At 34.7% G+C, this 17189-nt stretch overlaps 1 protein-coding gene across 1 annotated transcript; it reads left to right on the forward strand.

Moving 5' to 3' along the window:
- The first annotated feature begins 1950 nt into the window (after positions 1–1950).
- Positions 1951–15821, forward strand: LOC123543361 (N-lysine methyltransferase KMT5A-like). Its single transcript, XM_053547311.1, has 9 exons — positions 1951–1973; positions 5464–5470; positions 6134–6278; positions 9023–9176; positions 10928–11041; positions 11771–11834; positions 14753–14803; positions 15259–15309; positions 15770–15821. Exons 1-7 carry the CDS (start codon positions 1951–1953, stop codon positions 14759–14761), a joined length of 516 nt encoding a protein of 171 aa, XP_053403286.1. The 3' UTR covers positions 14762–14803; positions 15259–15309; positions 15770–15821.
- Positions 15822–17189: the final 1368 nt, after the last annotated feature.

The raw sequence follows: 17189 nt of genomic DNA on the forward strand, positions 1-17189 counted from the left end.
ATGAATGAATATTTATACATTTGGGAGAAAAATCATTTAAATTTGATATTCCTGTGCTAAAGCATAATATATATTAAAGGTAAGAAAAATTAGGTGTCAAGGAAAAGACTAAAAAGAAGAAAGAAGCATTCACTAACATGATCTTCCAGATGACAAAAACTAAAGTGTGCAATGCCTGTTTAATAACGCAATGAAAATGTTCTTCTGTGAAGCCAGACCTCTTCATACTTTTTTGCAATTATGTGTGGAGAGAACAGGAGGCAAATTTTGTAAAGCATTATAGAAAACTTTTAATGTGCAATAAACTTTAACTTTAATGTCGACTATAAAAGTAATTGTTTTCATAGTTAACATACATGTGAAGTTTTCAACACATCCTGTTGTTCTCCCATGTAACACGGGTGGTCAGAATCATCTATAAAGCAACATTTTATGTTATTCAAAATGATACACAGATCTATTTTAATAAATCTGGCATCAATGCCAAAATCCTGGGATATATAATAGAACCCCTAAAATATTTTTATGTCACAACAGCAATCCTCTATTCCTGTCTTTTCCACATATTTCTTTCTCCTAAGTCATGCTCAATTTGAAGGGAAATATAATTATTATCTGGCTTTTACTGAATGTATAGATACTGATAGATCTTTGAATACTGTTTTGCATGCATTGCAGACAATTTAAAACTTTATTCACTTAAAAAGGGACAATTGAATTGGTTTTTATTACAAAAAAAGTATATATTGTTGTTTGCAGTGCTTTGATGTAGATAAGTGTTTTTTCCCCCATATTTTCGATTTCAGTCAATATTATAGGTATTATCAAGTATAAAATAAAACAAAAATGAAGCTATCAGTATTTCAGGCTAATAATGAATAAGTTATTACATTTTATAGAAATAGGTAAATATAATTATACTGATTCTATGTGCCAGGGCTTCCTGCTAGGATTTGAACCTAGAATTCTTACTGAAGTAAACATGTTTCTTTACACTACAAGGAGACATCCCATAGCAACACAGAATATTAGCATCTTAAAACTTTCATTAACATTTATATACAAGTCACATAAATACATTGAATTTCATTCTTAATTTATCTGGTGTTTTGGCGTGTTGTCCCCCTATATCCTCTGTCCCATTTGTTTAAGTCTCATTAAAGTGCAATTAGTCAACAAATCTAATTTATTAGATAATAACTGAAAAGATGTATAGAAAAAACAGTGATCTATATGTATCAGTCATTCAGTGATACTGTCTTGTTGATATTTGGCGAAATTGCCCCCAGACACATGAAACGAATGCATTGTTGAGTGACAGCTGAGATATGTGCTGATAAATTTGCATTAGCACATCACTGAGACTTTGTCTTACATTTTGATAAAAAAATTCAAACAACACTAAATCCTAGAAATAAAAGTTGTTTCACACAAATTTGAATAACATATAAAACATACATTTATAACTCTACAAAACAACTGTCAGTTTATCAGTACATATTGAATTCCTGAAAAGAGCCACACAAAGAGGCCACATTTTGGAAGAGCTTAGTGCCTTTAAAAACTCGCCATTTTCAGAAAAATTACATATCTTTGTTTCAATACATTTGCAAAAATGTCTCAGTGCTTAAATTTCACGTTAAACTAAATTGCACATATGTCATCAGCAATTCTTTATTTTTATTTCCTTACAAAATGGTAAACAGATATTTAACCCTTAGCCAAATTGTTTCTGCCTTTGCGACCAGTCTGATCATGGTCTGCACTGTTCGTTGTTCAGTCAGTATTTTTTGGTAAGCACCCCTTTTTTACAGTAAATGGTATTTCCCAAATTGAATGATGGCCCAGACAATTTTAGAAATATAGCAGTCTAAAGGTGAAAGGGTGGTTGGGGGGGGGGGGGGGGGGCAACTTTTAAAGAACATTTCAGTATTCATTGTACAGGACAATATGGCAGAACATGTAATGGTCAGGTAAATTATTGGTAGAGGTGTTCTTCATTTAATGATTTATCAAATATTTGTGTGTTTTGAAGATCAGTACTCCTATTTAGAGCAAATCCTGGAAGGGAAAATACCAAGGTCCCTTCTTGGGCTCGAACCCCGGACCTTGTGGTCTGCAGGCGAACACTCAACCTGTCACTACAGGGTTAACCCAACAGCAAGGGTGTTGGAAGTGGCTTATAAACCTACTATCACTACACTTTTCCAACTTTACTTTTCAGAGCTCTAGAACTCCCTTATTATTGACAGTGTATACCAGGTGTATATATATGATAGTTGTTATGGAAAAGCTATGATCATCACTAAAAATTAAATTGCAGGGCCTGCTCTGCCATCAGTCACTGTAGCCAATGGCTAATAAAATGCCACTTTCGCTACAAATTTTTCAATTTGGCTACAAAATTGATGGTCCATTTTGCAATTTTAAACAAAATTTTGTATGATTTGAACAGTTTTTTTCTTTATTTGGCTACAACCAATTATTCGCCAGGGCGGGTCCTGAATTGCCTACATATTTGTTTTTAACTAATTTGTACACATAATTGATGGCAGAACTACCTGAAAATTTCGAACTGCTCTGAAAAGCTAGACCGACCTTTCACCCGCGCGAACTGCTAAGAGAGCACTTACATGTGCCGCTTCGCGTTTGAAGTTGCATCAGCATCCCGGTGGCAAAAAAAACCTTGGGTAAATGGTTATTTTTTATTCAAATTGATTTGAATTATTACTTTCATAGATAAATCCTTAAGAAAACTTGTATGTATAATTCATTTCTTTTGTTTACTAGGTGCTCGGCATGTACATTTTTAGCGGCTCGCGCGGTTATGTCATGCGAGAATCTCGTTGTAGCTATTCAACAATGGCCGCAGAAATGATGCTGAATTAACAGTGACTTGAAGAAATCGGCGATTTTATTGTAAGATTTCTTTGCAGAATTTGATAAATGGTGTTAACTGATGTAGAAGTGATTACTTTATCAAGATACCCGTACGTGTTCGTTCAAAATTTCAGTTGACTACGTTTGCGACGAAAAGTTTGACAACTTTTTATTTTGGTATGGTTTCACAGTCTAAAGCCGCAACTATGAAAAAAAAACAAACAACAAAATATAAATTTTTTGGCATTTAAAGTTTTGGAAGCCAGGACTAACTCGGAGCATGACATGTGCAGACACTTTATGATCGGGCACAGAAAAAATGAAACGCCCTGCCTGTAAATCTTTTGCATAATATATCTTTAAGTGCTATCTATCAACGGGAAAAGCCATGACAATATCCCAAACAATCTACTTTAAGTTTCATCTATACTGCACCTCACTATTGACCCATTTATACCTAGATTTTTACAATGGGATCTTCCGGCTTACAGTTTGGTCAAGTCCATTTCTTTAAACAGGAGTGCTTTCTTTTGTAAAAGGCTAGAAACATTAATCCTGGGCAGATGACATTGAGTTTGTTGTGTGCTGTGGAGCACAGGTGTACAGCGCGTGGCCATGACTTAAACTACTACACCCCTCCCCTTCTACAACCCCCCAAAACCCTTGTGCACATCAAATGTATTCTAAAATCTAATAAACATCATCCAAACACCGTAACTAATGACAAAAGTCAATTACATGGACCAGCAAAAATTTTATACTCTAAAAAACCACAAGGTATTCGACTCTACATTCAATGTCTATGGGAAAAATACAGTCATCTTGTGTTTCATCACATAAAACCATCACTTCTTCACCGATCTTGACAATCTTGGTGTCAATTCTTAGAGAAATAAATACTCTTTAAGGAAAAATAACTGCCAATAAGTATACACCAGGGACAAATGAGTTAATGTCACTATATTTTAAGTTACAGCTCTGCAGACTATTTTGTAATCCATTTATCATGTTATGGTTAACTTTCTACTTACTTGCACAGTCAGTTTCATTTGCAGGAATTAAGACACATAATTGGGGTTGCGGGTTCGATTCCCGGGGCAGATCATGCAACTAAAATTACTAAAGCAGTCTTTCGGATGAGACTTGGAAACTGAGGTCCCATGTATGGGTGCTATACACCTGGCACGTAAAAGAACCAGGAGTGTCTCTGGAATTGGGATGCTTTCTGTATCTTGCACTATCCCCCACATTCTAAAATGACTAATCTCTTCTGGAGGAGTTGGTCATATGGGCAACCGGTACCAACGATAAAAATCTAAATAGAATAGAATAGCCAGCATAAACAATGCATCAATCTCAATTATTGGGTTTTTTTTTGTTTTGTCTTATCAGTATAAATTCCTTTATACTTATGAACATTTTTTTTCACATTGCTAGTTAGCAATTTTCAGAGACAGCAAATGAAATCAGTCCTTTTCGGGACTGCATCCGTTTGCGGTCTTATTTTTTAGATCGTCACGATCTAAATTCTGATTTGTTCAAGATTTCTTTTTCAACAATATTTTGGCAATATAGAATCAATTTTTAAACCTTACCTTTCAATCCCACACAAAAGTAAGTTGCTATAACCAGTAAAAATGTGTTTTTCACGATAATGTCAGACACATTTATTCTGAAAATTAGTGTACTTACATTTTCTTTTTTTTTTTTCTTTCTTTTTTTTCTTATTTTGAAGACATGAAATTTATTTGGGAAAAGTATAATACTTTAATGTGAAACCATTAGTAATTCATCACCAATAACTACATTTTAGCTGAAATTGCTCTCAGTGGCAGGCTGTGATCTGTGTTAAAGTATAAGAGGGTGGAGATCAGTACAAAATACCTCGTTATATTTGTAACCCTGTTTATAATGCGACCGCGGACCATGGAACCCGATTACCGCATTATAATGAGGTTCCAGTGTATAAGATGTTAAGTGCTGTGGGTCTTAAAGTCGTCCGTGTTGTTACTAATATTTCTCACTAGTACTTCGATATCATTGATCTCGACTAGGATGTAGTCATGAAAATAAAATACCCCTTGAGCTGGAAAGAAATTAGTTTATTTTATATCTATATAGTTTGACAAGTTCTTACTTGTACAACTTTTATTAATCATGTTTGAGAGTTGTTTCCTGGGTTTCTTACTAGTAGTCATGACCTCTAGATCTGGATTCCAACAGCTATGCTCTTCCCCTGAACCACAACTTAAGCCAGTACTAATGAAGGGGTGTGAGCAGGGTCACAGCACTGTTTCATAACCGCTTATGAAATATTCAATTTCAAACTAATTTGACACAGAATCAGGAAATACCAAGCTAGTTTTTACTTACGGATTATATCTCCACTCCGCAGCGTCTAAAACACTAGAAGGACCAAAGTAATTGAGAACTTTTCTGACAAAAATGTTGTTGCAACGTTTTCACGAGGACAGCGGCACAAATGATTATCAAAATTTATCAGATAATTTAAAAACTTAATCTTGCGAAATTAAATTGATTTTTCTGTCTATAGGTATGTTAAATTTACTTATAAATTTTCAGATTTATCGTAAGTAAACATTTGAAAACACAGCTGTGTAGTCTACATGTACACAATGTACGTGTTTTCATTGGTTTGGTGTTCTAAAATTTCAACAGTACTAGCTCATGAAAAGAATCTGCGATTTCAGTCTACACAATAGGTCTCACTGTCTCCATCGCCATGCTGGATCACTTTCCTGTACGCGCTGCACTTAAATTTATGTTTTCCATAGTGATGTAAAGCATGTCTAGACTCCACCATATTGTTACAGGTAAACAGTACTATAGATCATGTTACATGTATCTTCGATTGCGACTGTCTGAAACCCTCCAAACTCTTAACCAATTTTGCAAACTGTAGTAGCTCTCATAATACTGTCTTAATTTCTACCAAAGAGAAATTTCTTAAGAGAAGGGAATTATTTGCAAGCTGATGTTAATTGGAAGGCCTGGTAATAATTATGATTAGGCAAGCCCAGTGAATGCAAAACAAGTGTAAGTAATTCTTATTTCCTTAAATTTTCCTATGCACTTATACTAGCTTTGCATTCACCTTTCCAGAAATACTATAGAAAGCACTTCCTGTAAGTGTTGGGGTCCTGATTGGTGTGAGCTCAGTGTAGGAAAATGCTGCATACTGAGAAAACAAGTTGTTAAACATGGCAAATTGGCAGACTCTGCTGAATTTCAGAGGCAAGTTAACTGTAAACGTGAAACTTTTTTCAGCTCGGCAAAAACATGGGGAAAAAGAAAATTTCAGCTATCAATTGCCACAGAATGGATGATGAAAGATGAAGACCCTCCAGGATTTAAAGTTCAGCTATACCACACTAAAGGTAAGTGAATGAGGTCTTGAGTTATATCCGTATTGACAGGACAGGAAATATGCCAAAATTGTTTTTAGCTCACCTGTCACAAAGTGACAAGGTGAGCTTTTGTGATCACGCAGCATCCGTCCGTGCATCCGTCCATAAACTTTTGCTTATGACCACTCAAGAGGTCACATTTTTCATGGGATCTTTATGAAAATTGGTCACCTTCATGATATCAAGGTCAAGTTTAAAACTGGGTTACATGCTGTCCAAAACTAGGCCAGTAGGTCTAAAAATAGAAAAACCTTGTGACCTCTCTAGAGACCATATTTTTTTTTACAATGGATCTTCATGAAAATTGGTCAGAATGTTCACCTTGATGACATCTAGGTCAAGTTCGAAAGTGGGTTACAGGCAATTAAAAACTAGGTCAGTAGGTCTAAAAATAGAAAAACCTTGTGACCTCTCTAGAGGTCATATTTTTCAATGGATCTTCATGAAAATTGATTAGAATGTTCATCTTAGGTCAAGTTCGAAACTGGGTTACCTGCGATCAAAAACTAGGTCAGTAGGTCTAAAAATAGAAAAACCTTTTGACCTCTCTAGAGGCCATATATTTCTATGGATCTTCATGAAAATTGATCAGAATGTTTACCTTGATGATATCTAGGTCAGTAATGAAACTGGGTCATCTGTGATCAAAAACTAGGTCAATAGGTCTAAAAATAGAAAAACCTTGTGACCTCTCTAGAGGCCATATTTTTCAATGTTTCTTCATGAAAATTGGTCAGAATATTCATCGTAATGATATCTAGGTCAAGTTTGAAACTGGGTCACATGCGATTCAAAACTAGGTCAGTAGGTCTAAAAATATAAAAACGTTGTGACCTCTCTAGAGGCCATATTTTTCAATGGGTCTTCATGAAAATTGGTGAGAATGTTTACCTTGATGATTCCTAGGTCAATTTTGAAACTGGGTCACCTGCAATAAAAAACTAGGTCAGTAGGTCTAAAAATAGAAAAACCTTGTGAACTCTCTATATGCCATATTTTTCAATGGATCTTCATGAAAATTGGTCAGCATGTTAGCCTTAGTCAAATCTTGGACGATTTCGATATTGGGTCATCTGGGGTCAAAAACTAGGTCAGATCAAAGGAAAAACTTGCGAACATTCTAGAGGTCACAATTTTGGCTCAATCTTAATGAAACTTGGTCAGAATATTACCCTTAACAAAATCTTTTCACAGTTTGACATGAATTATCTAGGGTCAAAAACTAGGTCACAAGGTCAAATCAAAACAAAAACTTGTACACACACTAGAGGCCACATTTATGACAATATCTCTATGAAACTTAGTCAGAATATTAATCTTTATGATCTTCAGGTCAAGTTTAAATGTGGATCATGTGGGATCAAAAACTAGGTCACCAGGTCAAATCAGAAGAAAATTTTGTTAACACTATAGGTACCACATTTATATCTTTATTTTTATGAACCTTGGTCAAAATGTTCAGCTTGTTCATCTTTAGGTCATACTGGAATTTAGGTCATGATGGGTCAAAAACTAGGTCACCAGGTCAAATCAAAGGAAAAGCTAGTTAACACTCTGAAAGCCGTATTTATGACCGTATTTTAATGAAACTTGGTCAGAATGCTATTCTTGATGATCTTTAGGTCAGATTTGGATCTGGGTCATGTTGGGGCAGGTGAGCGATTCAGGACCATCATGGTCCTCTTGTTTATTTAATATATCTGGAAAGCAACTTTTTATGGGAAATGCTTGTACACCGAATTTAAGCTGCCTTTCATGAGAAATTGCTGCTATTGTACAGCTGCATTGTCATTCCAGTTTTCCTCTTGACTTGTTTATTATGAGGATCCTCAGAAGTGCCAATGTTAGACTTAAAAATTTGTTAGAAACACAATTTAACAAAGTATTGAAGTTACTCCATTTTTATTTATTGATGGTTTTTAATATGTTTTTGTTTAATTGCAAACTGTGATCATAGTGCTGTTGCGTTGCAGTTACTTTTGTTATTATGTTATTATAAAATGTGGAAGATATTAGAATATTTTTCCCATTTCTTGTACTAATGCATAAAGAATTAAGATATTCATTTACCAGTGAAAGCACATTCTGTTTTACCACACTCGTGTCACCTTTTTTGTGAAAGTGTAATTTTAAATGCACACTCTAATGCTACCGATTCAGCCCGCAGCAATGTTGGCCGCTGTTGGAACACGTAATTCAAATTGAATGTACTTTCCACATGAAAACTGCTAATACTCTTTGGACATATGTCAGTATGACTAATTTTTTAATGATTTGTACTACTGAGAAAAGAGAAATTTATGACATTTGGTCCATTTTGAATAGGTCTGGTAGAGGAAAAAATGATAGGCTACTACAGTTTCAACAGCATTGTCAAGTCTATGTTTTAATGTTTTAATTTCACTGTTTAAGAGAAATTATGTGGTTCAAAAACCTTTTAAGGAAGTTCTACATTCCAACCTTTATTGTTGAGACATTATGTCTGAAATCATTAGTCCTCCACCTCTGATTCATGTGGGGAAGTTGGCAGTTACTTGCAGAGAAAAGGTTTGTACTGGTACAGAATCCAGGAACACTGGTTAGGTTAACTGCCCGCCGTTTCATGACTGAAATATTGTTGAAAAACGGCGTTAAACCCAAAACAAACAAACAAACAATTATTGTTGAATGTATTTATACAGTGCCAGAAGTTCCACATGTATATCATGTTTCAGGAAGAGGAGTTAAAACAACAGTTCACAGACACAAAGGTGACTTCTTATTAGTGTATTGTGGAGAAATTGTGTCTGGTGAGGAAGGGGAAAAAAGAGAAGCTCTTAAAAGTACAGGATTCCGTTTCTTCTATTCAAAAGATGGTAGAAGTTACTGGTAAATTAATTCTACTTATTCATGAAAACAAACAATAAAGAGTAAGGTAGTCATTTAGTTAAAAAAGAGATGGTGTACAAGACACTGTGTACTTGAACCTTCACTTCACTAAATCGGAGTACCAGGATTTGTCACAATAAGATACCAGTACTTAATTACTGATGTTTGTGTCACAGTATTCTCAGCTAATACAGACTTGAAATTTAGTGACAGTTGGATACCAGTTAGAAGTGCAGAAGTATTGCTTTTAGATAATTTTTCAATAACTTTTTCTCTTGGGCATAATTCCATGACACTTCAAGAAGTTAAAAGCTAATCTTCCCAAAACTTGGTCAGTTCGTTTATATGATTACTTTAAAATTCAACAAAACAGTCTGATAAAACTTTAAAATGTTATTCACTTTTTGAAATTGCATTTTATGCACTAGGCATGTTTTCATATATAAGGAAACTCTTGAAGCAATGTCATCATGTTTTGACTTTGTTTACTAATTAAAGTAATTTTTAGCTCACCTGAGCAGTAAGTGCTCATGGTGATTTATTGTGACTAGTGATTGTCTGTCGTCGTCATGTGTCAACAATTGCCTTGAAATGGCTTCTCCTCTGAAGATGCCTGTCTAATTTTCATCAAACTTCACAGGAATGTTCCTTGTGTGGTCTCCTACCAGAATTGTATGAAATGGCTGCTAGAGCAAAAAAAAAAAAAAAAAAAAACGAAAAAAAAGAAGCTTTAAACGACATCTGATAGATTTCAACCAAACTTCATGGGAATGTTTCTTGTATGGCTCCCTATTAAAATTGCACCAGAGCTTAAAATAGAACACCTTTTAGACCATATCTTCTCCGCAACCATTTGGCTAATTTCAATCAAACTTTATGGGATGGTTCTCTACCATTGTTGCTCAAATGACATCTGTAACAGCTGGATGTCTAACATTAAAGTATCATATTGACTGTAAAGTAGGATTACAACTGCAAATGTGATCAGTTCAAGGGAGTACATTTTTCCCACTTCTTGTTACTGATAATCTCCAAACTACATTAATTTTAGTAATTACGCAGATCTTTGTGTGTATTCTAGATATTCTCTATTCACTCACCTAAGCATTGATGAGGAAACCTTTTTCTGATCAACTAATGTCTACTTTTGTCATAGAAAACCCTTGTGAATGCAACAGACAATATATTTCTTACCGGAGCTCAGAATGATTATCTTAATAAAATCCAGAATAAGTTTGAATGCAGTCATTTGGGATCAGAAACAAGATCACAGGCTGAGGGTTAAATCATGAAGCTCCATCAGAAGAATTTTGATGAAATCAAGATCAAAATGAGAATTGGTTTGCATAAAGCTTCTTTAGAATCAATGCTTTGATACAATCAATTGAAGTTTGACTGTTGATCACAGTTTCACACACAGTCAAATTCTCAGTAATAGAAAAATCTTAAAGAATACTGTGCTGAGATGAGCGATATAGGGCCATGTTGGCACAAGTGATTCAACTGTTAGTATCAAACTGACCTTTTATGATCATGTACAGGATTGGTTTAGCACCATATACAGTATTCATGTAAGGCTTGTGTATTTGGTTGCTCAGCTTAAGACTGTTGTAAACCATGGAAGCATAGCTGAAGACAGTGCTGCAGTAATGCAGTTTATGATGCAATCTTTGCTTGTCTGCTCTGTCCTGACATAAGCTTGCTGCAAAAATGTTTGTGATTTTTGAAACAGAACTATTTTCATATTTCAGTATTGATGCAACCGAAGAAAGCAGTAGGCTTTGCAGGTTGGTGAATCATGGTGACAAAAATGCTAATGCTCACATGAAGAACATGGATGGCAAATTGGTTTTATTTGCACTGAAGTAAGTTTAGTTTTTAGGCTTTTAACTGCAACAGGTTGATGCATGGTATTTGTAAGGAATCTTAAGCTTCCTTGGTCCTGAACAATGTTCTCGCTTATCTTCACCTTTACTGTATTACTAGTTGTTAGCATAAGTAACTAATATTACTCTGTTAATTATGAAATGTGGCATAGCAACATTGTCTGTGTTAGATGAATTTTGGAAGAAAGTAACACTTGCTTTTTGATTAGTGGAAAGCGCAAGGAATAAGACTTATGGGAATAATATCTTAGGTCTGGCAAGGTGCAATACAGATTGTGTAGCCAGTATTCTACACCAGCTCTGGGTTTTATTGTAGTCTCTGTCTATCCCGATTTGATTTCTATTTAATAGCTAATGAAAAAATTAAATTAACACTGAAACAGTTATAGCAGAGACTTTATATTTAATACAATGATTGATCTAAATGAAAAGGTCGAATTTGTTTTGATTAATATCAAATGAACAATTACCAAAGATGCAAATGAATAGATGACCCAAATTGTTTTTGGGGTCAGATGATCAAAGGTCAATGTCACAGGTGTTCAGATTTACTTGACAATCTGTAGTTGTTAGGTTGGTATAAATCCTACCCTGCAGATGGTTGTAGTTTGGGATATGTTAAGTTATATTGGAGGTCACTGTTGGATATGTACAGTGCCCCCCCCACCCGCATGTGGTATATTATTGACCTACTCATCCTGTTTACAGAGACATAGATGAGCATGAAGAAATTCTTTGTGACTATGGTGTCCGTGGTTTACCATGGCAACAGGTATACTTTTTACATTTAATTTTCATTTCATTTTTGTAACAAGAGGCTTTCTAAGGAAGTTTTCACAAATTTTCATTAAAAAGTGCCAAGGCCCAGTGATGACAACATATCATACATATATAATCCTTTGTGGATATTAGGAGTGTTAAAAAATTGTTTGGCCCAAATGTTACAGCAATCAGCTTTTGAACTTCTGCCCAAATGGTTGCCTTAAAACAATATATTGTTTTCTGTTGCTTATGTGTATACTGGTATATATATATAATGTACATGTATACCAAATAAGACCTTGATGTACACACAGCCGTTAGGTCACCAGTAATTAGAGTCATTTGTCATTGTTATAAAATGATTGAAAATGTCAGAAACTGTATGATTCTTTATTACTTTCATTTACATTCCCAAACTTTAAAAGTACAATTTCTTGCAGAATAAGGATCAGAAAGGTATACTTGTTGCAAGTGTTGCATTACAGTTCTGTTTATTTAATGCTTTATCATTGATGATATAGTTGTACATTTAAGGTAGTGCTGCACGTTTGGATCGAAATTATTTCTACAATGTAGAATTTGATTAAACACTGATTTTTAGCTCGACTATACGAAGTATAAGGAGAGCTATCCTACTCGCCCCGGCGTCGGCGTCGGCGTCTTTCCGCGTCCCCACCTTGGTTAAAGTTTTGGTGCACTTTCTCTTTTTTCAACATATCTCTGTAATTACTGAATGGATTTGATTCAAACTTGAAATACTTATTCAGCATCATCACCACATCATATGACACAAGATGCTACCTGGCACCATTTTCATGATTATTCCCTTTTACTTAGAATTCAGTTAAAGTTTGGTGCACTTTCACTACTTGTTATTACTGATGGATTGTTCAAACTTAAATAGTTGTTCAGCATATCACCACATCTTATGACACAAGGTGCTAACTCTGGCACCATTTTTTCATGAATTATTCCCCCTTTTTACTTAGAATTTCAGGTTAAAGTTTTGGTGCACTTTCACTCTACCTCTGTTATTACTGAATGGATTTGATTCAAACTTAAAATAGTTGTTCAGCATCATCACCCACATCATATGACACAAGATGCATAACTCTGGCACAATTTTTCCTGAATTATTCCCCTTTTTACTTAGAATTTCAGGTTAAAGTTTTATGCACTTTCACTCTATCTCTGTTATTACTGAATGGATCTGATTCAAACTTAAACAATTGTTCAACATCATTACCCTTATCATATGATGCAAGGTGCATAACTCTGGGACGAATTTTTCATGAATTATTTCCCCTTTTTACTTAGAATTTTAGGTTAAAGTTTTGATGCACTTTCACTGTCTCTGTTATTACTGAATGGATTTGATTTAAACTTAAAATAGTTGTTCAACATCATCACCCACACCATATGACGCAAGATGCATAACTCTTGCACCAATTTTTTATTAATTATTCCCCCTTTTTACTTAGAATTTTAGGTTATAGTTTTGATGCCCCTTTTTGCTTAGGATATACTTATATAGTGTTTTGATACATTTTATCTTTACCTCTCTTATTACTTTAAGTTGATATTTTTGACATAGACTCAGGCTGTTGTGCAATATCTTCATCCACAATTGGAGTCATTAAACACTCCAGTGACAGCTCTAGTTTCCTCAGATGTGCCCAGTTTCACTATCCAGCATCGAAATAGTCGAGCACGCTGTCTCCTGTGACAGCTCTTGTTTAAAACTTCAGAATATACCTAGAAAATTAAGCAAATAAAAAAGATAGGGTCGTGTGCTTGATTTTTTGCTAGACTGATTTGAAAAATAGGGACCTCACGCAATATTTCATGATGGGAGTCTATGGGAAAATCATAACTTTCATAACATTTTCGCGAATAGAAATTTTTCTACAATGTAGATTTTGATGAAACTTCTCACAGTTGTAAATAAAGACATGGCCTATAATTTGATGAAATAAAATATATAGGTCCGTGTGCTTATTTTTTAGATATTTGACCATGATTAAAGTAAACCGGACATTTCACGCTAATTTTAAGACGTTATTTTGAATTATTTAACAAGTGATATGTTTTAATATAAAAAATTTTGACTTTAAAATATAGCAACAGTGCCATTGTAATAAATTTACTCACAGGTTGCAATTAATTCATAAAATGATTTTCTGTTCCGTACGCCGAATCCAATCTTTATTCTACGTTTTCCAGAAAATGGCGTTACGCCATCAGTTCCGGTTTATCAAACGTGCAGAACTACCTTAACATTAAAAGTTGAAATTTTCTTGAACTGTAGACCCAAGATGAGCCATTTGTATCTATCAATGGCCAGTACTCAATGTACATTCCACAGCTGTGTGGACCCTCTAGTACAATCTTAAGCTTTGTCAGAATACTTTTCTGTTAGGATTTTTATGCTCTGCTTAGAGAGCATATACCCTGGTAGTCACCACTGTGTCCATCTGTCAGACCTTTGTACAGAGCATAAATCACATAAAATGGGAGGTTAACTGTATAAACTTGAGCAACAATAAAGGACATGATGGAGAAATGCAAAGGTTTGAATTATTTCCCTTTACCAAAAATCCATGTCCAGACATAAATGGGGAATTTATTCAATCAGCAAGCACTGGTAGAAGACATTAATTGGAATTGCAGTGCACAAGAACTATAATTCTAGCTGACATGTATTTTAGTTATCTCTTTATGTATGAAGGCTTGGAGCAGAACTTAAAATTATGTAAGGGTTATATCATGATCCAGATGTTACTATAAATAATGAGTCTTAAAAGACCAGCTTGCTTTTGAGTACACTTAATGGGTTTTTGACATTTCTTGCAAATAGTAATTTGCTGCTTTTATTTGTCTCTTTGTTGTATATAATTAACACACTATAATTCTTGTTTTATATTTCAGGGTCCTTAGATTCTGTGCGAGTTCCAAGTGATCATGCTTCAGATGCTGATGGTATGTTACAATTAACAATATAACACCTGTTTCAACAGTATTTTTTTTCAACCAGTTTTTCCTGGGGGTAGTGTACCTAATCATTATTATAGAAGTACTAGTGCTAGACCCTTATCCTAGGTAAGAAACTGCTTACATTCTCATATAAAGGGGCATGGTTGATAACAGGTCTCCTACCCAGAACCTTCCCTATATGAAAGGCTACTGAGATTTAAAGTCAGTGACACTAACCACTTGACCAAGAGGTAGCTGGAAATTCAGACAGATCATGTTTCAGATGCTGGTTACAATTTATGTTACAATAAATGATGAAAGAAGTAGAAGATAGCATTCTTTCAGTCACTACTGCACATTAGACATTTGTTCCAGATATTTCTTTGCTGCTTTTGTACTTCTCTTTCTTGTATATAATGAGGTGGCGTAAGGGAACACAATATTCTTGTTTTGTATTTCAGGGTCCTTAGATTCTGCACAAGTTCCAAGTGATCATGCTCCAGATGCTGATGGTATGTTACAGTTAATAATGACAGATATGTCTTAACTAAAATGCAAAACTGAATGTGGTGGGGAACAAATATATTTGCCCATGCCCACCCATGAAAGTATTCTAGAGTAACTGCTCTGTTAATATTTGACCAAGTATCAGTCAGCATCACAGCTATGTTAACCAGTATGATGTGAATTTTGTCAAATTGTAAATATGAATCATATATAGAGAGAGAAGTGTGTGATACAAAAATTTACATTTCAAATGTGTTAAGTCCTCATTTTTTAGGTAACACTGTCCTCACAGTTGGGGTTTTGTTTGTCCTCAATATGCCAAACATAGACTCCAGCTTGCTTTTCAGTCAACTTTATAGATATTAAACATTCCTTCAATAAAGTAATTTGCTGCTGTTGTTCTTCTCTTTCTTGTATAGTATGAGATAGTTCTATGGTACACAATGTTCTTTTTTTGCATTTCAGGATATTTAGAGTCTGAGGAAGTTCAGAGTGACCATGCTGCTGATACTGATGGTATGTTACAATAAATAGTGAAAGATGGCACTTAATTAAAAGACAAGCTTAAGTTTTATGGCACTTTCTTTATGTGTGACATTGATTGGCCACGGTAATTTGCTACTATTGGATTTATCTTGTGTATTAGGAGATGGAAAACTGATATACAGGTACTCTTGTGTTACTGCATCTTTAGATTGTGGAGAATTTTATAGATTTGTTTGTTTGATTCTCTTTTACGGCCATTTCAGTAGTATTTCACAAATGTCGTGTGGGCTTTTTACTTAATTGTCATTATAGAAGTATTAGCACTAGACCTTTATCCTGCATAAAAAAACTGCTAACATTCTCACATAAAGGCAATTTGGTCATCAGGAGGTCTCGAACCCAGAACCCTCATTAAATGAGAAGTTACAGTAATTTGAAGTGAGTCACTCGAAAGACTTTATCATGAAGGTGGCTGTAAATTCAGGGTGACCATTCTCCAGATGCTGATGGTATTGAACAATTAAAAATGAAAGAAGACCAGCTTACTTTTAAGTTCACTCTCTGAATATTTGGCATTTTTTCCTAATAGTAATATTTTTTATTGTTCTTTTTCTTGTACATTATGAGATGGCAAAATGGTACACTTTTTTCTTTTGTATTTCAGGGTCCTTAGATACGATGGAAGTTCAGAGTGACCATGCTGCAGATGCTGATGGTATGTAACAGTAAATAATTACAGATATATTTTAGTAACAGGCAAACTTGATTTTAGGTCACTTTGGGTTTGACATTTCTCCCCAATAATACTTTTCTGCTTTAGATTTCTGTTTGTTGTATGTTAGGAAATGGCAAAATAGTACACAGTCAAGTGTTCTTGCTTTGTATTTCAGCATCTTTAGATTCTGTTAAATTTTAGAGATTTGTTTGTTTGATTTTAGTTTTATGCCTGTTTCAACAGTATGTCACTACTATCATGCAGGCAGTTTACCTAAGCATTGTTCCTTGAATGTACCATTACTGGAATTGAACCCTACCCTCTGTAAGAAACTGCCATGTTTCTGACTGACGGGGAAATACATCGTAGCAATTATTGGGGGTCGAACCAATAACCCCTAATGTGTGAGAGGTTACTGTAACTTGAAATCAGTGACTCTAACCACTTGACCATGGTGGTGGTTTGAAGTTCAGCTAGATAAGATGCTGATGGTACTTTACAATAAATAATGAAAGACTTAAAACACCAGCTTGCTTTTTTAAGTCCACTTTCTGGACATTGGACATTTATTGGCAGTAGTAATTTGCTGCTTTTGTTCTTCTCTTTCTTGTATATAATGAGATGGCATAAGGGAACACAATATTCTTGTTTTGTATTTCAGGGTCCTTAGATTCTGCACAAGTT

Source organism: Mercenaria mercenaria, chromosome 7 (genome assembly GCF_021730395.1).
Source record: "Mercenaria mercenaria strain notata chromosome 7, MADL_Memer_1, whole genome shotgun sequence".
Classification (NCBI taxonomy): Eukaryota; Metazoa; Mollusca; class Bivalvia; order Venerida; family Veneridae; genus Mercenaria; species Mercenaria mercenaria.